This window comes from Phascolarctos cinereus, unplaced genomic scaffold, assembly GCF_003287225.1.
Source record: "Phascolarctos cinereus isolate Bilbo 61053 unplaced genomic scaffold, phaCin_HiC Scaffold_726;HRSCAF=1367, whole genome shotgun sequence".
NCBI lineage: Eukaryota > Metazoa > Chordata > Mammalia > Diprotodontia > Phascolarctidae > Phascolarctos > Phascolarctos cinereus.
This window is the reverse complement of record NW_027556098.1, coordinates 103,534,910-103,560,441: the sequence shown is the minus strand read 5'-3', so window position 1 is coordinate 103,560,441 and position 25,532 is coordinate 103,534,910. Positions and strand designations below refer to the sequence as shown.

At 39.4% G+C, this 25,532-nt stretch overlaps 1 protein-coding gene across 1 annotated transcript in view; it reads right to left on the bottom strand.

The window, feature by feature from the left end:
* SIDT1 (SID1 transmembrane family member 1) overlaps positions 1–24,353 on the bottom strand; it is a 166,268-nt gene extending 141,915 nt beyond the window's left edge. Inside the window, exon 1 of the mRNA XM_021007140.2 lies at positions 23,845–24,353. Coding sequence (XP_020862799.1) covers positions 23,845–24,081 — 237 coding nt within the window. The 5' untranslated portion in view covers positions 24,082–24,353. The remainder of the gene's footprint in view (positions 1–23,844) is intronic.
* Positions 24,354–25,532: the final 1,179 nt, after the last annotated feature.

Sequence of the window (25,532 nt, the reverse complement as noted above, 5' to 3'; positions counted from 1 at the left end):
TTGGGCTTGCTGGGCTTTCCTTCACTAGCCACAGTTTTATCATCTCTCTCTCTCTCCAAAATATCTCATATCAATATCCTCCCTTTTGTTGCCACCATTCTCACTCTTGTTGAGGCACTCATTACTTTTAACTTGGATTCTTGTAAATGCTTCTCTCAGTTTCCAGACTCTTCTCTCTCCCATCAATCCTTCAAACTACTGCCAAAATAACCTCCCTAATGGTCATGTTCCTCCCCTACCCCCCAAATCTCAATAGCTAGCAAATAAAATACAAAATCTTTAGCCTAGTATTCAATAGCTTTTGCCCCAGTCTGGCTCCTTTCTACCCTTTCTAGCCAGAATTCATTGTATCCTTCTTTGCACATTCTGTACTTATGCCAAAGTGAACTTCTTACTGTTCCCCACCTTTGTTTTGCCCCTTCTCACTTCCATGAACATGTCTAGGACTGACTACTTTTTATTCCTTCCCATTTATCTCGATTTAGTGAAACCTGTCCCTGATTTCCCCAGGCTAGAAGTGATCTCTTGCTCTTTCAATTTCTCATGCTAATAAGAGCTCAATGATACACTTATTTTAAATGTGAAATATATATGTTAATATATACATAATGTATATGTAATATGTATATAACATGTATATATGTATGTATGAACCCTCCAGTAGACTGTAAGCTCTTCAAGAACAGAGACTGTTGATTTATTCATTTGCATATTCAAAGCACTGGAAATGCTGTGTGATGCCTCATACATAGTAAACACTTAATACATTTTTGTTGAATTGAAGGACCATTCTAGATCCAATTTTCTATGATTCTAATCGAATGAGGAGGAGAGTTATCATTCTGATCCTCCGGGGTAGCACTTCTGTTTTCCTTCTTTGCCACTACTTTGCCCCTAGCTGTCTGACCCTGGCTCTGTGCCTACTTATTCTTTCCATAACACTGCATCTTAGCCCATCTTGCTTTCCAGACATCAATGGTTTTGTGCTTTCCCTCATATAAACGAATATGAATCAGAAACAGGGCTAGAAGGAGAGGCAAGGTAAATGTTCAACTGTTTTTATAAATAAGTTTTTTTAATATGTAAGTTTGGATCACACACAAAATTATATAAAATGCTGTATATGGAAATGCAGTTGATCAGAACTGGAAGGTAGAAAACAAGTATTCATGTTTAAGAAAGCATTAGCAAAGGTTCACTTAGTACTACTTGTCATAGCTCATCAACATGGCTGCATTGTGGGGATCCGGAAATTCTGATTTCCAGCTAGAAATGGCCTTAAACACCATCTCATCTAACCTGTTCATTTTACAAATGAAGCTCAAAAAGACAAAATAACTTACCCTAGGTAACACAACTAATAAATAGCAAAACTGGAATTTGACTCCAGGGCCTATGACTATCCTGGAAGAATAAGAATTTGAGGATGAATGGAGAGGAAGTAAGGAATATTTTTGGACCCTAGTGAAGGCATGCTTGGGTCAGATGCTGCAGTAGGAGACTCTGGAATGTCAGCTGAGAGAACTGGTTTCTTGGGTAAACAGGATATAAGAGAAGTCATCAAGTGTGTGCCGAACAATCATTTGCTGAAGATGTTACAGAGACGATTCTTACTCAGGTATGGGTTAGACATAGCTTCTCAAGTGTCTTCCCAGATTTTGTATCCTGTGATTTTGTAGGGGCTTTTAAATGTAACATAGGTGCATCTAAGAGGAGGACTATATTTCCTGTAAGACTCTGAGCCTCAGTGATGGTCCCGACTGAAGTGCTTAGGATTTAATTTCTGATAAGACTGTCTTATCTTGTATCAGAAGGTCAACAGAGACCAGAGAAAGAAGGAATGGAACTGCATGGAGGAGAGGAGACTGCTATGGCATCGTTCAACAGCCCAGGGCTCCCAGCATGTTCTTGACACCTGATAAGGAAAGATGGCTATGGAAGGTGGAGGCAACTGCAGAGCCACTTGATGCTGCAAGATGCAGCCTTCAAAGAAGATGCCTGTACTTAAGGAGGAGAGAGAGAGAGAGAGAGAGAGAGAGAGAGAGAGAGACAGACAGACAGACAGAGAGACAGAGAGAGAGAGAGACAGAGAGAGAGAGACAGAGAGAGAGAGAGAAAGAGAGAGACAGAGAGACAGAGAGAGACAGAGACAGAGAGAGAGAGACAGAGAGAGAGAGAGAGACAGAGAGAGAGAGAGAGAGAGAGAGACAGAGAGAGAGAGAGAGAAAGAGAGAGACAGAGAGACAGAGAGAGACAGAGACAGAGAGAGAGAGACAGAGAGAGACAGAGAGAGAAACAGAGAGACAGAGAGAGAGAGAGAGACAGAGAGAGTGCTTAATTTAGAGGCCCAAGTTTCAGAAGCACTGTTTTCCTAACCCACTCTGAGTTGGGGATGTTTGTACTCATTCAGGAATGGGTGTTTAGATACATGTTTTCCTATTACTTTTCTTTGCAATTCTACCTTGATTAAATATTTTTTCATATCAATGCATGTTCATTATCTGGTCTGTTAGCCTAATACAAACTGAGTTTAGATGATTTTAGGTGTTTCCAGCTGAATTAGGATGAGGGTGCAAATAAAAAGGAAACAATTGTCACCCAGTATGTTCTACAACAAACCCAGCATTTCACATGAATTCAGAATTCACTATAACTCAGGCTACATTAATAAATAAATTTAATTGAGTTGGTAGAGCAAGTGAAGCTCTACCAACCTGTCCTAAGAAGGAAATGACAAGAAGGTGAGAATGGTGTGGAGGAAAAAGCACTAGATTTGGAGGAAGAGAGTCTGGGTTTGAATCTTGGCTCTCCCACTTACTTCCTGTGTAATTTTGGACAAATCACTTTGTCTTTTTAGTCTTCAGCTTCCTCATCTTAAAATAAGAGAGTTAGACTTCAAGCAGAGGCTGGGCGACCACTTTTTGGTTATACTATAGTGGGCATTCCTTTGGTGTATGAGGTTGCTGCTGAGGTCAGTCAGTCAGCCAATAAATGTTTATTAAGTTTATTCATTAATTGGGCATTTATTAATGCCTACCATGTACCAGGCATTGTGCTAAACACTGGGAATACAAAAAGAGGCAAAAGACAGTCCCTGCCCTCAAGGAAGGGAAGCTAGGTGGCACCATAGTACATAGAGTGCTGGACTAGGAATCAGGAAGACTCATTCTCCTGAGTTCAAATCCGGACTCAGACACTTATTAGCTGTGTGACCCTAGGCAAGTCACTTAACCCTGTTTGCCTCAGTTTCCTCATCTGTAAAATGAGCTGGAGAAGGAAATACCAAACCACTCCAGTATCATTGCCAAGAAAACCCTAAATGGGGTTGCAAAGAGTCAGACATGACTGAAATAACCGAACAACAACAACAAAGCCCTTAAGGAGCTCCCAGTCTAAAGGGGGAAACAACGAGCACATAAATATGTACAGACAAGCTATATGTAGGATAAACAGGAAATAATTAAGAGAGTGAAGGCACTAGAATTGAAAGCAGTTGAGAAAGACTTCCCATAGAAGATGGGATGTTGGCTGAGACTTAACCAGCTCTCAAATTCTGTTACTACATGGTCTCTAAGATCACCTCCCAGCCATGGGATATCAGATTATGATCTTAAAGACAAAACAACGATTATTAGCATTTCTAATAAACCTTCCGCCTATGCCTGGTTTTGTCCCAGACTAGCTTGTGACACCAATCCAGTAAACTTAACAACTCTGAGCCCCATTTTCCTCATCTATAGAATGGGCCATTTGTTCTCGAAGGTCCCTTCCAGCTCTAATATTTTATGATTCTACTCCAGGGGCCCAAACCTTTTTGGTCATCGACCCTTTCGGCAACCTGGTGAAGTCTGATAAGTCCATGTCAGAGTAATGTTTCTATACATTGGATGGCCAAGGCACCAATTATATTAAAATACAGTTATCAAAATTTTAAAAAAAGACTAGTTCATGGGCCCTGGGTTCAGAATTCCTGCTCTTGTTTCTTTTCATCACTAGTCCTTTCCTGTTCCAATCTATTCCAGACCCCTCTGGCAGAGATCTCTTTTCCTCCTTCTTCAGATCTCTCATCACATTTTTTTTTTTACAGCTCCCCAAGGCACTTTTCACATTCCAATATGTATTATAGTTACTTATGAAACTGTCTTTATTTACACTTAATGTCTCATGTATTTTTGTATTCCTTAGCACCTAACATAGCACCTTGCCCATAGTAGGAACTTAATAAACATTGTTTAATTGTTGAATGGATAATGAAAAATTAGTATACAGAACATGAAACTGTCTTTATTTACACTTAATGTCTCATGTATTTTTGTATTCCTTAGCACCTAACATAGCACCTTGCCCATAGTAGGAACTTAATAAACATTGTTTAATTGTTGAATGGATAATGAAAAATTAGTATACAGAACAGAGGAATAAAAATGCTTCCTCCATGCTCTGGCTGACTGGCCAGCCATTTTTCACAAAAGAGGCAGAAGGGGCAGTAGACAGAAAAGGCAAGAAAGAAGAAAAGAAAAAGAACTGAAAAGTTAAGAGGATGGCAGAATGTAGCTGTAACTGTGGCTGCAGCAGCATAGCCTAAGAGGGAAGAGGGGGTGACCAGCAGGAGACATTCTGAAAGCAATAAGAAGAGACTCAACAAAAAAGGAGGCAGGAGTCAAGTGTCCTAGAGTTTGGGGTTGGGGGAGAAAGAACTGCCTATGCCTCAAGGGCATTTGAAATTCTAGCACTTCAACATTTGAGTTCTAAGTTATCTGGGAAAATGCTTTTCTCCAACAACATGACTCATTCTCCTGTGATGTCAGATAACCAAGATTTTATTGTACCATCATCTTGAGAAGTAAACTACTTCCATTAACCAATATGGTTTCAAGAAAAAATGAGTCAAAGGATCTTAGACTAATAAACCACAATATTTTTCTACATTCCCTGGTTTTCAAGTTTAACTAAAATGTGTTTATCTTTGATTTCAATGTAAACACAGAAGGCAATTATACAATTTTAAAAAATAATAATAATATGAAATGTGTTGGTCTTGGTTTTTTGCTTTTGCTATGTAAAGTGAAGTCAAGATAAAAATCTGTTACAACTGACTTTTTTTCTCTCTCACATTCACAAATGTGAAACAAAACTAAGTTTATGAATAGAGCTATTAAACAAAAAGAACTTCCTATTTTTCTGGCAGAACTATGAAATACATGAAGTTGTTCTCACCAAGCAAACAAAATGGATTATTAGATCTCCCATTCAAACAACTGTTGCATTTGAGTGGCTTTAATCATTAACGCGCCATCTTGGTGTGTTGACATGGAACTTCCGCCAGTCTCAGAAAGAAACACCACCAGAGAAGAGCATTCTGACATTGCTGGGAGTGCTTCCTGGCAACGTGGGATAATGTCAACACGAGGTGGTTACTCCTAATTGCAAGGAAATAACAGACCAAACCTGGCATCTTTCAGTAATAAGCAGAGGTCATGGGCTGTCACGACTACCGCGATCTCTTCCCATGCTGTTCTACGATCAGAGATGATATTGTTAACTACTCACCTGAGAAACTCTTACCGAGATGAGAAAGGGGGAACACTATGAAAATCCCTATATACAGCACAAAGTTAAGCCGTATTCCCCTAAGCAGCCTGGCCTGGAAGGTGAGATTACAGCGACAGTTTAGAACATAAAAAGCCACCTTATTACTGTGACCCTTGACAAGAATACAAGCAAGAAGCTAGAAAGAGCTACAACACCATCGCTATACGGGACAGGCATTTAAAAAATATCACGAGGTTGTTGTGAGGAAAAAATGAGATATTGTTGGTGATAATATTGACATAAATTGTTCTATAAATAAAAGTAGTATTAATACTCCATATTATATTGACAGACAGCGCAATTCAATGGCAACATTTGTGTGGTATTCTTGATGAAGATTCCATCTTTGCGCATTTCATTTATTTTCCTATCCAGAATCAACTTCTTATTTGAGTACCAACTTTTCTGGTAATTCCAGTCCAAAATATTCATTCATTTCCTTAAATTTCTAATATACTTATGGTCTAGGACACACAGCCCAGCCTTAATTGGGCTGCCTCAGGAGAAAGCGGGTTCTTCTCCCTGGAGGCCTTTCAGAAAGGCTGGACACTCACTTCAGTAGGATGTGCTAAGGATTCTTTTTCAAGTATAAGTTCCAACACCGAAATTCTGTGATTCTTTCATTATTTACTGCCATGTATTATTCTTTATTACAATAGCTCACATTTATAAGGCACTTTAATATTTACAGAGCACTTTCCTCACAACAACCCTCTGAGGTAGGTAATAGAGTATTATTATTATCTTCATTTTGTACTTGAGAAAACTGAAACACAAGATAGTTCAGTGATTTATCCAGGGTCACATGAGGAATTCACCTCAGGTGCCCCAACTCCAGGTTTAAAACTTTCTTCACTTCATCATGCTGCATTTCTGTTCTCCCTATAATAGTCTATCTGTATGTTAACAACAATCACGGAACATATACTGAGCTGCCCAAATCACTTTGGGCTAACCATACGTAGCTCAGAGCTGAAAGACTCAGGAGCACTGGGAATGACAAAGCAATTCCCTTCCCGAACTTTGAGAAGGAGGAACTACTGCCTCAGTGGATCCCTAAAAGTGAGTGGGTCCTACTCTCAGTTGCTCTCTTTTTTAATGCCCAAAGAACTGACATACTATTGGAAGAAATGAATTACCGTAATATTGAAATTCTTTCAATAAGCAAAATCAGTAGACAAATGGAAGCTACACTCAAAAATTTGGAAAACTGAAAAATATAAAGGTATTGACTTCAGTTATTATCATTTCCTGTGAAAACGCACAATAACACAATGTCTAGAGAGCTGGCCTGGAAGGAACCAAGAAGATCTGGGTTCAAGTCTCACCTCTGACACATATGTGACCCTGAGTAAATCGTTTTCTATTTCAGTGCAATAAGAATCTCTAGACCAGGGGTGGGGAACCTGTGGCCTCTAGGGCACAAGTGGCCCTCTAGGTCCTCAAGCACAGCCCTTGATTCAGTCAGAGGGCTGCAATTGAGGACCTAGAAGGCCACATATGGCCTCGAGGCCATAGGTTCCCCACCCCTGGTGTAGACTATAAATTGTAGAAGATGTTGATATACTTTGTGAGAGGGGGTTTCCTCACCTGGGAGTTCCCCAGCCAATGAAATCATAGGCTCAGCCCCATCTCCTGTCCTGTACAAGTTTAACAGGCCCCAGGAAGATGAGCACCAGAGAGCCCAGACACTGATCGAGAAAGAAAACATTTGAATTCTTTGTCAAGTAGAAAGAGGTGACTCCCAAGGACAACTCCAATATAGACAAATTCATTTGTAAAACATTATAAGATTGACGAGAACAGCTGAGAAAACTGGAAAGCAGGTTGGCAGAAATTAGATTAGATCAACATGTCATACTATTTGCCACAATTAGCTCAAAATATATATACAACCTGCATATTAAAAGTCACACCATAAAAAATTAGAAAAAAACCCAATGAGTTATCATTCACTGCTTTGGCTAGGGGGGAGGAATTCTTAACCAGACATGGAATAGATGCAACCAAAATAGATAGTCTTGATTATATGAAATTCGAGAGTTTTCCCATTAACATAATCAATGCAATAAGATGGGAAGTAGTTTATTGGGCAAAAAAAAATTAATTCAATTATCTTTGATAAAGGTCCAATATCCATGATAAGTGGAAAACTAACAGATATATAAGACCAAAAGTCATTTTCCAATAGATAAATAGTTAGAGAATATAAACAAACTGTTCTCAGTAGAACTGCAATTAGTAAGCACGTAAAAGACTACTCCAAATGACTAATGATGAAAGAAATATAAATCGAAACAATTTTGAGGTTTCACCTCACATTCATCATATTGTCAAAGGTAATAAAAGATAGGAATAGTCAGTGTTGGAAGGGCTGTAGAAAGACAAAGCTACAATCTTAATGTAGCTGTGAATTGGTCCAACCATTTTGGAAGGAAATTTAGAAGTATGCTAAAAAGATAATTAAAATGCCCATGCTTTTTGATCCAAAGATTTCATTGCTTAGCATATACCTCATTGAGGTCAAAGACAGAAAGAAGGGTCCTAATATCGATAGATCTTCTTAAATAACAACAGCTTGAAAACAAAGTGGATGCCCAACAATTATACAAATTATATTATATGAATGCGATGGAATATTATTGTACTGTAACAAACAGTGAATAGGAGGACCACATGACGTCATGAGAAGACATAAAGTGATACAGAGTGAAATAAGCAGAACCAGGAAAACAATATACACAATGAATACAACATAATGAAAAAAATTGGAACTGATCACTGTTCCTTTATGATGACCAAGCTTATCCACAAATAAAAGTCGATAAAATGCAACTTCTTCCCTTCTTTGCAGATATAAGAGACTATAAGTTTAGAACATTACATATGTCAGTCTTAGCTGATGCGATTACTTTTGTTGAACTGTTTTTCTATTTCTCTCTGTCTCTGTCTGTCTGTCTGTCTGTCTGTCTGTCTCTCTCTCTCTCTCTCTCTCTCTCTCTCTCTCTCTCATTGTAAGAATGACTGTCTACTAAGGTAGGGGAGAGAAATAATAATGCCTAACATTAATATAGTGCTTACAAATGCCAGGCACTGTCGTAAGCTTTTAATAGCTATTATCAACTCATTCGAGCCTCACAACAACCCAACAAGGTAGGTGCTATTATTATCCTCATTTTACAGATGAGGCAATTGAGGCAAATAGGGTTTAAGTGACTTGCCCAGAGTGTCTGAGAAAGTGTCTGAGGTCAGATTTGAACTCAGGTCTTCCTGACTCCAGGCCCAGAGCTCTATCCACTGGACCACCTTAAATACTTAGGGAAATGAAGGTGATATAAAAGCAAAAGTTATTAATAAAAAAATTTTTTAATGATGGAGGATGATGGTGGAATAGTATGAGCAATATCATCTCACCAAATATCAAAAAGTAAATCTACAGATGCTTAGGCATGAGAACCAAGTACTGGCTTTCGTATTGCCTTCAATTTTATCAATAGTTTAACCATACTCAACTGATAACATGGTACTTACTATGTTTTCAATTCATTTTAGCTTCAAGGCCATAGCTATTAGCAACAAACAAAAATGTTTGTTGACTTGTCTGATAGAAGAATTTTCTCTCAAGGGCTTTTGATTATACTCTGATCCTGTTGAGTTAGGACCAGAAGACTGACTCTATAAATATACTCATGCTGATTTCTAGGTTGCCTGTGTTCTTGAGCACAGTATCGTACTGAAGAATCAATCAATAAGCACTTATTAAGTGCTTAATATGTGCCAGGCACTGCATGTAGGGAGTGTGGTGACTTCATTGGTGGAAAGAAAGTAGAACAAAGGTCACCAGCACCACTCATGGACATTCAATCTTACCAGATAAGTTGCCTTGGGGCTAATGTACATGGACCAAGGTACAAGATAAGAATTAAAAAGGGTTGAAAGGAACTGTCCTACCCTAGCTCAAAGAGCAGATGCTGTTATAAGGCTTACATTAAAGCATACTAGATGGAGAACTCCTAGTGAGGAAACTCTCCCTACCAATGTAGAGAACAGCACTCAATCTATAGAGCCTTTCTCTCTAGAGACCGTTAGGTGGTATAGTGAATAAGAGTGCTGAAGCCTGGAGTCAGAAAGATCGGAGCTCAAATTTGGCCTCAGATATTTACCAGCTGTTTGATCCTGAGCAAGTCACTTAACCTCTATCTGCCTCAGTTTCCTTGACTTTAAAATGGGGACCATACTAGCACCCACCTCCCAGGGTTGTTGTGAGGATCAAATGGCTTAATAATTGTAAAGTACTTGCCCCAGTGCCTGGCATATAGTAGGCAATAAAAAATGCTTGTTTCCTACCCGTCCCCACCCCAGTTTAAAAGAGCTGCCTGGGGCGATTAGAGTTAAATGGCTTGTCCATGGTCCCACAGACATTATGGGTCAGATGTGGGGACTTAAATGTAGATCTTTTTAACTCCCAGGAAGAAGGTAGTTGTTTGGGGGCATTTTTGCTGTGGGGGAAGGAGGGGGCTGGGTTTTTTTGGAGACTAGGTCTCCTTATCTTACTCAAGCTTTACCACAAGCACTACACACAGACTGTTTCCCACTACTGATTGGCTCCGGAATTTTGACCTTCTTTTCTGACCCATCTAGTCCTTCTTTAGGTAGTCTGGTGACTCCTGGCTCCTCATAGAGGCAGGTGTCTCACCATATTGGTGCTAGACTTAGCGCTGATACCTGATAGCACCTTAGCCCTCTGCAGCTCAAAACTCCCTTTGATAGCTCCACCAGACTCAGCCTCCAGGGCACCAGGGAGGGATTACAGGTATGCCAGAACACAGAGCTAGGGGCCAGCCTGTCATACTCTGCCATACTCCCTTTTGGTATCTTCTTTTCCAGAGTTTAATTTCAAGTCCTTGTTAACAGACTTCAAAATGCCCATGGATACATTTTAAGTGCTATAACATTTTAAAGTCTTCTCCACATTTAAAAGAATTTTCTGATAGGATTTAAGAAGATTCTCTTTTTGAAATCATTTCTTCAACTCAACTATATTAATCCAACTATATGAATTCAAAGGTATATGGGCGAAGGAGGACTTAGTATGAATGTTTTTAGTCTGCACTGAGAAGAGCATTGTATATGTTGTACACATAACAGGATACAGAACAACTCTACATTGATGGGGCCACATCTGGAACATTTTAGTTTTTATTGCCACAATTTAAGAAGGGCACTGACAAATTGGAACATAGCCAGGCAAGGGTGACCAGGATAACAATGATTGAAATGATTCAATCCAATTCAGCAAACAATTATTAAATGCTGTGTTAGGTATAGGGTTACAAAGCTTAGAATAGGAGAATGTAAAATATGTAGCTATAATGCAAAATAATGCATCATAAGTCTAATAAAAGGAAGCAAAGTTTTGGAGAGGTTGTTGAGAAGAATAAAGTCCTTCCTATGAGTGAAGCAGGGGAAGACTTCATGAGGAGGTGGGATTTGAATTGGGACTTAAAATATGATTTGTAAAGGGATGCCCATCAATCGGGGAACAGCTAAACAAGCTGTGGCGTATGATTGTAATGGAATATTATTGTTCTATAAAAAATGACAAGCAGGATAATTTCAGAAAAACCTGGAAAGACTTACATGAACTGATCTATAGTGAAGTGAACAGAACCAGGAGAACGTTGTGCACAGTAACAGCAATATTGTTCAATGGAGAACTGTGATGACTTAGCTATTCTCATTGGTACAATGATCCAAGATAATCCCAAAGGACTAATGATGAAGCATACTATCCACCACCAAAGAATTGCTATTGATTGAATACAGACTGAAGCATGCTATTTTTCACTTTTTTTCTTTTATTCGAGTCTTCTTGCACAAAATGACTAATATGGAAATGTTTTACCTAATTGCATATGTATAACTTATATCTGACAGCTTACCATCTCAGGGAGGGGGGAGGGAAAGGAGGAAGGTAAAAAATAAAATAAGAAGGCTGACAATAAAATAAAATAAAATATGATTTACAATCCAACAGGTGGTGTGCAGTGGGGTGAAGAGGTGAGAATATGAGGAAGGCATTCTAGCTATTGAGAATTTCCTAAGCAAAGACCTGTAGGTAGGACAGCATGGAACATAAACAAATGACAATGAGTAGTCCAGTATGGCAAATGCAAAAGCTTGTGGTGGAGGCAAGCAGTAAAGAATAGGATAAGGTAAGTCTGGAAAGGTAGAATGCCACCAGATAGTGGTTGTCCTTGAAAAGCAATAGCATTCGATGTTTCTTGGTAGTTACTCAATAGGCACTGAAGAGTTTTGAGCAGAAGAATGGCATGACCATATCTATATAGGAGGCGGATTAGTCTGGGATAGGTCTGAAGTATGGGTTGAAGGAAGGAGAGTCAAGTCAGTCAGTGAACAAACATTCACGAAGCCCCTACCTGTGCTAGTCACCATGCTAAGCACTACGAATATCAAAAAAGGCAAAAGACAGTCCCTACCCACAATCTAACTGGGGAGTCAAAATGCAAACCACACTATACCCTCATATAATAGAGAAATGTATTAATTACATTTATTACTTATATACTTAGATACTAGGACAGATGTGGGGGCATGCTCTCCAGCAGTGGAGATCATAACCCACCTGTGCTTCCTCATCCTGTGTGATCACTTGTCCCTGTTCTCCAATAAATCTTCCATATGCATTTACCTAACATGCAGGATACCTTTTTCTCTATGTCTTCAGGTTTCATGGATGCCAGTGGAATTTGCGGGCTATATGCTAACTGCTCCTTGCCCTTGCTACATGACTGGCTCAAATACTTTTCTAGAGATACACTTCTTTTAGTGATATCCCAGCAAATTGCCTCTCCTGCAGTACTTTGTTGGCAATATGTCACAGCCTGCTCATACACAGAATCCACCTTTCCATTATCCTTCAGGTAACCTGCAGCTGTAATTCTTCAGAAACTATGGTATTCCATGACTTGTGGCAATACACTCACCATAAGAATAAATGTGGCACACTGGATATAGAGTGCTAGACTTGGGGTCAGAAAGGCCTGGGTTCAAATGCTATCTCTTATACTAATTAATTATATGATCATGGTCAAGGCATTGAAACTCTCCAAGCCTGAGTTCCTTTGTGTAAGATGGAGATACCAGTAGCACCTACTTTATAGGCTTGTTGTGAAGCTCAAATGATATAATGTATATAAAGTTCTCTATAAACTTCAAAATGATATATATATATATATATGGATATATCCATATATGCTTATATAACTGCCTGTTATTATTATTATTATATGGTATCCCAGGAAAAATATTGCTCTTCAAAAAAATGGGTTTTTGTTTCAGTAAGAAATTGTGTCTTTCAATTTGTCTCCTATGAGCCTTTTATCGATTCCTGAAATATTGCTACCCTGCCCTACCACCTCACATTCAATTTCTGCCTGACAAAATTCTACATATACCATAAGACCCATTTCCACTACTAACCTTTTCAAGTCTCTTTTTCTTGAAAATATGACATAATAGCAAGAGCACTGTGAGTTTAGGGTCAGTCAAAGGACCCAGGTTCCAGTTTGGCCCTGACATTTAACTAGCTGTTTGACATTGGACAAATCACAGACTCTCTGGTCCTCAGTTTCTTCATCTGTAAAATAGGGATATAATATTTGCATTTTCTACCTCACAGGGCTTCGTGAGAAAAGCACTTTGTAAAGATTATTTGAAAATGCTCTTTGACTACTCCAGAACTCAAATATCCTTTTCTTTGTACTTCTCCTGTGTGTTTAAGATCATAAGATTTAGAGATAAGATAGTTCTTAGAGGTCAGTTTATCCTGTTCTCTTTTGTTTTATTGTTATTTTTATACTTTAATCTTCTCATAACTAGACTGGAAACTCCTTGAGGGCAAGAAATATCTCCCCTTTAGTTTTAGTATTAGTATTTCTCATGAGTAGTTCTCATTCCAAGTGCAACGAACAAGCATTTATTAAGCCACCATTTCATGTGCCTGGTGCTGCGCTCGATGCTATGGACAAAGACAAAAATGAAACTGTTCCTTGTCTTCTGTGGCCTTACATTCAATCGAGAGACAACATGTGCACATGTCAGTTCATGCAACACTGATATAAAAGAAAACCAAGGTAATATTTTGGGCAGGTGTTGTTATCTAGGAGGATAAGGAAAAACCCCGTGTAAGAAGTACCCTTTGAGCTTTGAGGGAAAGTCAGGACTCTAAGACGCAGGCGTGGGGAAGACGTGATCGCTTCCTAGGCATGCAGACAACTTTGCAAAACAACAGGTTGGATGGGATGGGATCTGTTATTTATGAGGATTAACAAGACCAGTTTGGCTAAAGTGTAGCATTGGTACCATGCTTTACCCAGTAGTGCTATGTAATAGAAGTTTGCTGAATCAAAGAGTGAATCTCACTGTGAAAATTATGGGAGGATCCTTTTTTTTTTTGCCAGATGATTCTCTACTTAAATTTGGATTTAGCATAGGATTTGGGACAGTGACAGCAGAAGACAAATTTTCTTAATTTAACAGTTAGGATGGACATATACTATTTTGAAGCAAAAAGAATCAGCAATTATGTCAACTTATATACATTATAACAAAGGAGAGTTAAGTCTCATGGGGAAGTAGGAAATTAAATTCTTAATGTATTAGGGCAGCTTTTGTGTGTGAAATGAAGCTGTATTACATCCGGCCCGTTGTGAATACTATTTATAAACAGGTGGTGGTAATGACGCCAATGACATTTTAAATATTAAATCTCAGCTTTACCATTTTCATTAATAGTTTCTCAATAAAAACAAATCCCAACAAAACAGTTCTCTTTTCTTACAGTTCTATTTAGTTGTTGTTCAGTCATGTGTGACTCTCCCTGACCTCATTTGCTGTTTTCTTGGCAAAGATACTGGAGTGGTTTGCCATTTCCTTCTCATTTTACAGATGAGGAAACTGAGGTGAACAGGGTTAAGTGACTTGTCCAGCGTCACACAGCTAGTAAGTGTCTGAGGCCGGATTTGAACTCAGGAAGATGAGTCTTCTTGACTCCAGGCCCTATACTCTATCCACTGAACCACCTACCCACTCTTCTATTTAGAACTATCTGTTAATAGCTTATATTTTTTATCCTGGACAAAGAACTTTAAAAAATGATTAATATTAACCAAAGAGCTTGTACACAGCAAAGGAGATAATGAGCTTGATTATCTCACATGAGAATCAAGGAATATATTTATGTAATCTCAGAGAGAAAAATTCTCAAAAGATATGTACTCTTCTTGTCCATTAGCCCCATTCTTATTGTGGCCATGAGTGCAAGTATTGTGCGAGGTGTGGAACCCACTTATGAGAACATACTAGGATTGGGCATGATCCTAGTTACATGTAACAGTTACATGTAATAACTTTCTTGCAGTTATATAAGGGCTGTCCCTTATATCTCTGATATTTTGAAGTGCCACTTTCAGAGTAACAGAAAATTATTGGAGCTGGCAGTGAGCCCCCCAAATTAATCAAGGGAGAATGATTCTCTCCTAAAACAAAAACAAGTTCAGCTCCATAACATGAATTGAGATGGAGTGGAGACAGAAAACATTAATTTCCCCCTGTATTCAGGGAATACACATTTTTCAAATCAGGAATTCTAATTTGAAATTCAAATTTCAAATTCAAATTTCCATGGATAGATTTCAGCGAATCAACAAACTAGGATAAGAAAAATTACTTCTTTATTTTTATTAATCCTTAACTGAATTTTAGCATTTCCTTCAATTATGTATATAAGCGAAACACATGATTCTGAGGAGTCCCTAGGCTTCACTAGACTATCAAAAGGGTCCACAACACTGAAAAGGTTAAGAGCTCCTACCATAAATAAGAGGGGAGAAGTGAGCTTATGCTCAAAGTGTTTTGAGCTCTTGCTGTGTAGAGTAGACATGCACCAACAGCAAAGGACTCAGGGCATTGTGAAGGGAGCCAAGCACTCTCTAAAAATCCTTTCCTATAATGCTATAGGCCTAAAGCACATGTTCAGGAAAAGAAACATGATAGAATGGACTGGTAGTTTTGTGGGATCATGGCAATGATTAGGAACACTGAACTGGCTGGTCGCCGTGAACACGCCACTCTCTAAATAACAAGGGGCCTGAGTCCTGGGATGACTCCGTCCTGAGGCTGGCTCAACGATTTCTGAATACTAGCCTGAAACTTCCACAGCATGAGAAGTCTCAGCCGTACCACTCAGTCTCCACTATTGGCTCACTCTGCAGTCTACAAGACCTCTATACCAGCTGCCTGTCCCCTGGGGATGAGGATAACCTGCCTGAATTCATTCTGCAATGTTTAGCATATGTTCCTATCCTGCCTTTTGCTCATCTGCTTCCTCTCCTAGCGATTCTGACCTTCCCATTCTCTGTCTCCCCACTGTCTGCCCCCTTGTTCCCACCCCCCCTCAACCCCACCCCACCACCATCCTTCTCAGAATCTACCCGTCTAATCCACTGTGCCTCTGAACACCTTCTCCATAGGTAATAAACTGGTTCCATCTTAAATCTTTTCCTTTCTCACGTCTTTCATCTTCTGGTGCTGACTCCCTTCTGTTTATTGGCACACCACCCTTGGCCACTCTTTCCAGACCTGGTTGCACTTTTGCTCATATCCACCAACTCATACGCCATGGCAGGGGATAGGACTTCCCTGCTCCTCACTCTCACTTGCAGCCTCTCTCACCTAAACTCAGTAACCTCTTTTCCTCGGAGGTTCATTCAATCCATATTTATCACCAAATCAAGATTCTGGTAGCTATTATCTACCTATTTCCAGGACATCCTCTTTTCTTCCTCAATGAATTCAAGGCCTGGCTCACAATCTTGTTTCTCCTCCCCAACTCCTGCTGTCATGCTAGGGGACTTTGACATGTATTGCTTCAAACACTCCAATGTCCTAGCTCCTCAGCTGACTCCTGTCACATGACCTACTCCTTCCCTTGATCTTGCTAATCACTTATGAGGGCTCTACTTCCACGTTCATGAACTATGAAATTCCTTTATCTGATTATAATCTTTCATCATTCTATCTTTCCCTCTGCCTTATGACCCCTATCTCTGTTCTTGTCCTCACCATGACTACTAATCCCTCCACCCTCTGTTCTTTCCCAGGCCCTCATCCCTGCACTGACTATATTCTCCTCTGTACCTCATCTTGATCCCTGGGTGAACCACCTCATCTCTACAGTATCTTCCTAAGTTCCTTGCCTCCTTAACCTAAAGTGCAGGTCTGGCCATGTCACAAGTGCTCCCACCCTGGCCTCCTCACTCAACTAGTTCCAGCGGCTCCCTTTTACCTCCATGATCAACATAAAATCCTCTGGCTTTAAAAGCCTTTTATAACCTGGCCTCTTCCTACCTTTCTAATCTTCTTACACTTAACTCTTTTCCACACTGGTCTCCCTGCTGTTCCTCAAACAAGATAATCCATCTCCTAACTTTGGGCATTTTCACTGGCAGTCCCCTATTGCTGGAATTCTCTCCCTCTTTCTTCTCTGCCTCCTGGCTTTCTTCAGTCTAAGCTAAAATTCTACCTTCTCTAAGAAGACATCCTTTTAATTTTTTTTAACATTTTTATTCAAATTTTTGAGTACCAAATTCTATCTCTCCCTTTGCTTTTGCTTTGTCTGAGATCATAATTGCTACCCCGGCTTTCTTTGCTTCAGCTAAAGCATAATAGATTCTGCTCCAGCCCCTTACCTTTACTCTGTGTGTATCTCTCTGCTTCAAATGTATTTCTTATAAACAACATATTGTAGGATTCTGGCTTTTAATCCATTCTGCTATCTGCTTCCATTTTATGGGTGAGTTTATCCCATTCACGTTTATAGTTATGATAACTGTTCTCCCTCCATGTTATTTTTTGCTTGTTTATTCCCCTCTCTCTTTTACCCCCCAACCCTTTCCCCTCCTCACAAATGTTTTACTTCTGATCACTGCCTTCCCCAATGTACCCTCCCTTTTATCAGTCCCCTGTCCCCCTTCTACTATCCCTGCCCCTTTTTACTTCCTCATATGGTAAGATAGATGTCTATATCTAACTAAATATGTATGTTATTCCCTCTTTGAGCCAATTTTGATGAGGGTAAGGTTTAAGCTTTGCCCAACACCCCCACCACCCATCTTCCCCTCCTTTATAATAGTTTTTTCATGCCTCTTTTATCTGGGATAATTTATCTCATTCAATCTCCCTCCCCCTTCTTCCAGTGCAATTTTCTTTCTCACCCCTTTATTTTGTTTTTTAGTATATCATACCATCAAAGTCACCTTATATCCACATCCTCTGTCTGCATATACTCCTAATTGCTCTTATAATAACAAAGTTGCTAAGTTACAAATATTATCTTGTCATATAGAAATATAAACAGTTTAACCTTATTGAATTTCTTACGTTTTCTCTTTCTTATTTCTTTTTTACCTTTCTATGTTTCTCTTGCGTCTTGTATTTGGAGGTTAAATTTTTTATTCAGCTTTGGTCTTTTAATTAGAAATGCTTAAAAGTCCTCCATTTCATTAACTATCCATTTCCCATCCCCCTGAAAGATTATATTCAATTTTTCTAGGTAGGTGATTCTTGGTTGTAATCCTAATTCCTTTGGCCTCCAGTATGTCATATTCCAAGCCCTCTAGTTCTTTAATGTGGAAACTGCCAAATCCTGTGTAATCCTGGCTGTAGCTCCGTGATATTTGAGTTGTTTCTTTTTGGCTGCTTGCAATAGCTTCTCCTTGATCTGTGAGCTCTGGAATTTGGCTATGATGTTCTGGGAATTTTCATTTTGAAAACTTGATTGGTAGTTTCTTTTAATTTCTATTTTTCCCTCTGGTTCTATTATATCAGGGTAGTTAGCTGATAATTTCTTCAGTGAGCTTTTGGACTTTCTTTTCCATTTGGCCAATTCTACTTTTTAAGGTATTCTTCTCCTCATTGGCTTTTTGGACCTCTTTTGCCATTTGGTCTAGTCTATTTTTTAAGGTCTTATTTTCTTCAGTTTTTTTTTGGGTCTCCTTTAGCAATCTGTTGACTCATTTTTCATAATTTTCTTGCATGACTCTCATTTCTCTTCCCAATTTTTCTTCTACTTCTCTTACTTTTGTATTTCTTTTTCCATTTGGCCAATTCTATTTTTTAGGGAGTTATTTTCCTTGGTAAATTTTTGTATTTCTTTTCCCATGCTGTTGACTCTTTTGCCTTGCATTACTTTCATTCTTTTCCCAATTTTTCTTCTATTTCTCTAATTTACTTTTTAAAATTCTTTTTAGCTCTTCCAGGAATTCTTTTTGAGCCTGAGACCAAATTACATTTTTCTTTGAGGACATTTTGACACTATTATCCTCTTCTAAATTTATGCCTAGGGGGCTGCTGGTTTGCAGGAAGGTGGGGCCCCCCCTCCAGTGGATTGCCTCAGGCTTGGAGCCCTGCTGCAGGCCTCCTGCTGTGAGGCTGGCTGCTGCTGCTGTTCTTGGACCTCACTGGCCTCCCACCTCGGTGAGACAAGACCCTCCGGGAGAGGTGGGTGCAGCCTTTACTGTGATCTCCAACTTTCATTCATACTATTGTGTGGCCTTCAACTGGGATTATGAATTTGTGACTGCAGTGATGAATGCTGACCCTCTGGGTAAGGGAGAAGAGGAATGGTCCTATTCCTTTGCTGAAAGGGCTAGATGCTAAGCTCCTTTTCGGCTCTTTATATTCCTTGTGTTAAATTGATCCTATCTTTAGTAGTAGTAGTAGTGCTTGTATGGGTGGGTCAAGGTAAGGATAGAAGTGAGGACTGAATATTACAAGAGGAGAATTTGAAAGAAGTTAAATTCAAACATTTCCAGGGCCTGAATGTGTCCCCAGGGTGGGACAAATATGAACCATGTAGGTTTTTATTGGAGGGGAGCCCTAGGATTAAATACATGAAACAGGCAGAGGGGAGAGGTCAAGGATCCTCAGTTGGTATATGGGTTGTAAACATAATTAGCTGTTTATAAAGCTATAATTTATCATTCGAATATAAACACAATAGACCAAATATATTCCAGTAGTACTATTAAGGACTGAATAGAAAGTATAAAATTTGCCTTCAGAAGACTGGCATAACTAGATCTAAATACATATTGTAGATCTTAGATGAGATAGAGCTAAAGTATTACTAAAGCTACCCATTATTTTCAGGTTAGTGTGAAATATTATACACTATTAAAAGGTGGATATATCAAATAGATAAACAACATAAAAATATTTTTAGAGGCAGGGTGGCATAAGGAAAAGAACATTAGCAGGAAGTTAGGAGGTGTGGATTCTGTTCCCTAGTGAGGCAATTAACTTATTGTGTAACCTGAAGCAGGTTGCTCCTCTTTGGGCCTTGGTTTCCTTACCTGCAAAATGAAAGGGTCGAACCAGATGATTTCTAAGATCACAGAATCATAGAATTTAGAGCTGGAAAGATACTTAGAGATCAGGCAACTTAGCAATACAGTGGTAGAGTGCTGGACTTGGAGTTGGGAAGACCTGAGTTCAAATCCCGCCTCAGACACTTACAAGCTCTGTGACCTTGGGCAAGTCTGCTTCAGTTTCCCCATCTGTAAAATGGTGATAATAATAACACTTCCACCCCAGGTGAGGAGCAGATAAAATACGTAAAGTGCGTTGTAAACCTCAAAGCACTATAAAAGTACTGCTTCTATTATTGTTGCTGTTGGAAAGGTTATCTTGAGGAAATTGAAGCCTGGGAAGGATAAAGGACTTAACTCAAGATCACATAAATCAAGTACTCAAGAAGCTGAGGTGGAATTTGAATCCAAGTCCATGATTCTTGATTCTAAATTTGATGTTTTTCCTAGTTAACCTCTCTACCTTCAGGTCCTCTTCCTTTCCATGCTCTTCATACCTTCTCTTCTTTGAGTGGTCCTCCCATTCCCTCTTAATTTAAAAAAAAATCTTTTTTTGGGGGGGTTGGGCAATGGGGGTTAAGTGACACAGCTAGTAAGTTTTATGTGTCTGAATCCAGATTTGAACTCAGCTCCTCCTGAATCCAGGACCGGTGCTCTATTCACTGTACCACCTAGCTGCCTCCCCTCCCATTCTTTCTTCCCTAGGGCTAACTCACAACTTCTTCCTCTCAGGAATTTGTTAAACTTTTTCTTCTACACTAAATACAAATTCATGCTTCTGTTCACTCTGTGCTGCTCCAGCAGCTTATGCTGCCCTCATCCCATTCTTCTTGTAACTAGCGATCCCCTGACTCTAGAATAAGGCTTCTATATTGAAGTCTAAGTTAGTTATTTTCAGTAACCTTTTGTTTCCTTTATAATCCTATGTATTTTATTTTATGCACTTAGAAACCTTATTCTGAGAAGAAGGTCTTCCCCAGACTGCCAAAGGAGAAACAGTGGGGAACCACTGGACTTAATGACAATGCTTTTTAATTCTCATGTTCCCCAATCACTCTTTCCTATGGATTCTCCCCGGGATCATCATTCACCCTCCTCTGTCCCCCATGCTTTTTAGCTCTAAAATCCAATGAAACATTGCAAGCTTAAAAACCTATGTGGAACAACTGGTATCTCTGAAACCACATAACTCTATAAGGAAGAGAAAGTCTGACACAATGGTTAGATTTTCATCTAGATGCTTCCTATCTCCAGATCAAATACAAATATCTGACTCTTGCTTTCATCAGCTGGTCCCTTCCAAACTAGTTATTCTCATCTTGCAATAAACCTTGTCCTATATTCTCCATTCCAGACAGACATCTTCTGTTGGCCTGACAATATCACCTCTGACTTTGTCCCAGAAGCATGGAACATCCTTGTAACTGTACTGTATTTCTGTGTTCCTTTAAAGTAGATCTCAGAAAATGAGTGCCTGTTATTCTCCAACTTGCCCAATCCAATCATTATTTTCCTCAATTTCTTCTTTTACTCACTGTATCTGTTTATGTTGCTAAAGATTTTGTACAGCATAAGGACTTCTGATGTTGGATTTGCCTAAATAGGGTTACACAAGCTTGGCTGAATATATCTCTTAGTTGGTGTTTTTGTGTGGACGATACAGTAGAAAAAAGTGATGAAGAAATAGTTCTCAGAAGCACCTTCCTCCCTTTACATGGTTATAAACAAACAGGGGGAAGAAAGGCTCCTTTCTTTTCTCCTCTATATTAAAGAATTATGGGAAAACAACTGAGAGAAACTGAACTTTTGTTACAGACCAACATAAAAATAACAATATCTATGTACAGAACATTAGAACTAGAAAGGCTCTAGTCTGATCCTGTCATCTTATAGATAAGGAAACTGAGGCCCACAGAGGTTAAGTGACTTTTCCCTAGTTATATATACCTTGCAGGTGGCCTAGGCCTTGTATCCATGTCTTCTGAGTCTAAGAAACCTGCTCTTGCCACAACAGCACACTGCTTCAGTGAAACAGTACTGTCAAAAAAAATCAAGTAGTATCTACACTATTAACTTTCTAATCTTTTAAATTAGGACCAGCCTAAATTTTTATTTTTATTAATTTAAAACTGTTTCTTAAGGCACTTGTGCACTAATAATTCTTTGCTCTGTATAGCTCGTTGCACAAAGGCCCACAATTTCTTATGAACTTTCTATCCCCATAATGTAATTACCTTGCAGAAAGTACCAACACATCCTCCAATGATGTGTTCTACCCCCTGACTATCTGAGCTTCCTTACCAATGAATGACAGAGAACTGACCACTCACAGGAGAGAAAAGGGTATTTTCCAAGCTTACTTCTGGTTCAACCTGCAACCAAGCATCCCACTGTCATTCATGATTGGGGTGGAAGGAAGCCAGTTTGTGTAACCGCACATTAGAAAGAGAGTATGATGTTATGTGAGATCAGGGAATAAGAACTGCAACCACTCCTCCCAACTTTTCCCAGATTGAATGGCTCTGTCTCCTCACTTCACAAACCTGGGGTGTGATGTAACTGGGGCTGAGCCAAGCTTGGCTAGGGAGCATCGCTGTGATTCTGCAGTAATGCTCTTGTCTTTTAACACAAACACTCGGAGGTGGGAAATTAAGCTTTTATACACAGTACATGTGATAGGAAATATGTAAATGGTTTTAGCAACTGTCCCCTCTAGCCAATGGAGGAGAGTATTTTAAAAGAATATTCTTCTTTCTTTGTCCCCAAAGGGTTTCTCTTCAGAGGACAACCTAACTCTATGCATTTTATTATACTGTACAAGCATATCTATGGTTAAGGAATAAACTTGCTATTGGTATGATTGCCAGCAATAGATTTACAATTTTCACCAATTTATCAATCAGCATTTACTCAGTCCTTGGAAAAATCAACTAGTAGTCTATGATCCAATTTTTAAAAATTGGATCTGCTGGTGTTTCTAAAGCATAAAAATATGAAAATAATATTTGAAAACAGGGAATAACAGGCATATATTTACATATCATTGTAAGGCCACAAAGCACTTTATTGATGCTATTTAATAGGAATTACACAACCACATTTGATTATTCCCATTTTATACATGATGCAGTACCGACAGCATCAGCGTTTAAGTGACTTGCCTAAGGTCACAGAGCTAGCAAATGGCAGAGTCAGAAAATGAACACAGATTGTCTGACTCCCAAAATCCAAGGCTACTATGATATGCAGCTTCATGGGTTCTGTTATTTTCATCTATTCTTGCACTGGTTTTCAGTTTTGATTTTCAGCAGATCTCCCCTCCTGGCATCAAAATCAGTAAGGCTTGACGGAAGCAGTACATTAACCACAAATGAAATGATAGTCCCAGCATGTCCTTACTTCAAGGGAAAAAGGTGCTCTCTGTGGTACCCCAATAATAAAATTCGAGATTTACCCAGAAAAATGCCCAGAGTGGGAGAGGGACCACAGAAAAGGCTCGGAGATATAAATGAAAGCAAAAAACCGGAGCGTGGGAACACTGCAAAGCACGGGGGAAAAAATGACAGTGACCTGGCACCAAGAAGAAGGGAGGTTAAGAAGAGTTACTCCTCTGGTCTGATGGGTAATTTGTGGAACATGGATATGTCAGGAAATCCAGACTTCGGAAGAGAAAAGGACTAAGGGTTCTTCTCCTCTCCACCTCGGTTGCAGGGGATATAGGACATGGAGATGCAGCACTGTCCTTTCCAAGCTCACAGATTTTGCAAGTTCCCAAGAGACTTGGAATAGAAAAGCCTCTTACCTGCTCTGGTTTGCTGGTGTAATTGAAGGAGTAGATCTCCTCCGTGCTGAGGTTCACCACCCCGCTGTACACGCGATCAAAATCGGCTCCCCTGGCAGTATCTTGGGAGCGGCCACTCCTCGTCCGAGCCTGGGGGAAGCTCTTAGGCTGCCCCCCGTATGGTGGAGGGAGCTGGGGCACTGCAGCCAGGAGCCAGGGGAATGCATGGAGCAGGGCGAGTCCCAAAGAGCCCCGCATGGTGGGCACCGAGCGCTGTCTCCTTCGCTGGCAGCCTTAGAGGTAGCGCCTGGCTGGAATTTAAAAAAGAAAAAAAGGGAGAAAAGGCAGACTATATAACCTTTTAAAAGCCACCTCTACTGGGGCTGGCTAATGTTTCACTCACTACAGGCTGGGCGCTGTCTGACTTCCCCCACTGGTTTGCGCTAGGAATCTGCTAGCGATAGATAGACTGATAAAATATTGATCTAGTCTTGATGGGAGGTAACAGGATGAGGGGTAGGAGGTGGGAGGGAACAGGGGCGACTGATGTTTTCTTTTTCTGGATTAAAAACCCATGTCCTCTTCTTTCAAGCCCACAAGAAAGCTTCACCTAGTCAGCCAGTATTTCCTCTCTGCTCTCACTTCCCTCCTCCCCAACCTCCCACCCTCACCCCAAAGTGGATTTTCTACCATTTGGGAACCTCAAGAGAATGCACCCGAAGTTCAGAGCGTCAAACTATCTAGTTGTCTACCGCAGGGAATTATGTGCACTCCCCACTATGACTTTGGGGGAGGTGGGGGGAGTGAGTTGGGGAAGTGGGGTGGGGGAAGGAGAAGGGAAGGACTAATTAGCAGTAGGCATATTAAGCAGTTAATGCTGACAGAATAGTGAGCTTAATCCAGATCCTAACCCAAACTAAAATGTTTGATTTTTTTTTCCAGGCTGAAACCTATTAAAAACTATTAGTAGCTTAAATATTAATCTAAAGTCTTTTCTTCTTTAAGAGAGCCTCCTTATAAACACCTGTTTCACTTTTTATTTCCTCCACAAAAACAGTCATACCTCATCACATATATACATATATAAATATGTATAATGATAAAAATAAATGTAGTAAAGAGAGCAATTGTGAACACTAGCTGAAGTCTAGTTCCATAAGATACCAAAGACAAATAGCAGCAATTGTATTTATTCAAAGGTACAGTTCAACTAGGAATAATTCTTTCTCTCTATTTATCTATTCAAATATGTCTTCCAAGATTCTAAGAAAAACTCCTAATAGTTGATAGTTTACCTTTTTTTTTTTAAAGACAGAAATCATTGCCTGATAAAGAAAGGAAGAACAGTGTAATTAAAAACTAGAGAATTCTAGAATGTGGTCCTGTAAACCTGTATCTGTGTATTTAAAGAGTGAAGCTTTGAAAGGCATATATTATATGCAGAAGGGAAAAGAACCCAAAAATAATACTCCTACCCCAAAATCCCCAAATCATTAGCCTCCTTGGTAAATACTAATCTCATCATATAAATTGGACACATTATCCCAATAGCTTCAGGTTGTATGTATTTGCTAGAAGAATGTTAAGAGGATTCAGTAAGATTGTTCAAAACAAAGCAAAAGCAAACAAAATTTTGTTCAAAATGCCCACGTTCTTAGATGATGTTCTCTAGCCATTAAAAGTCAAAGCATTGTTTTTCAGTAAGTCTG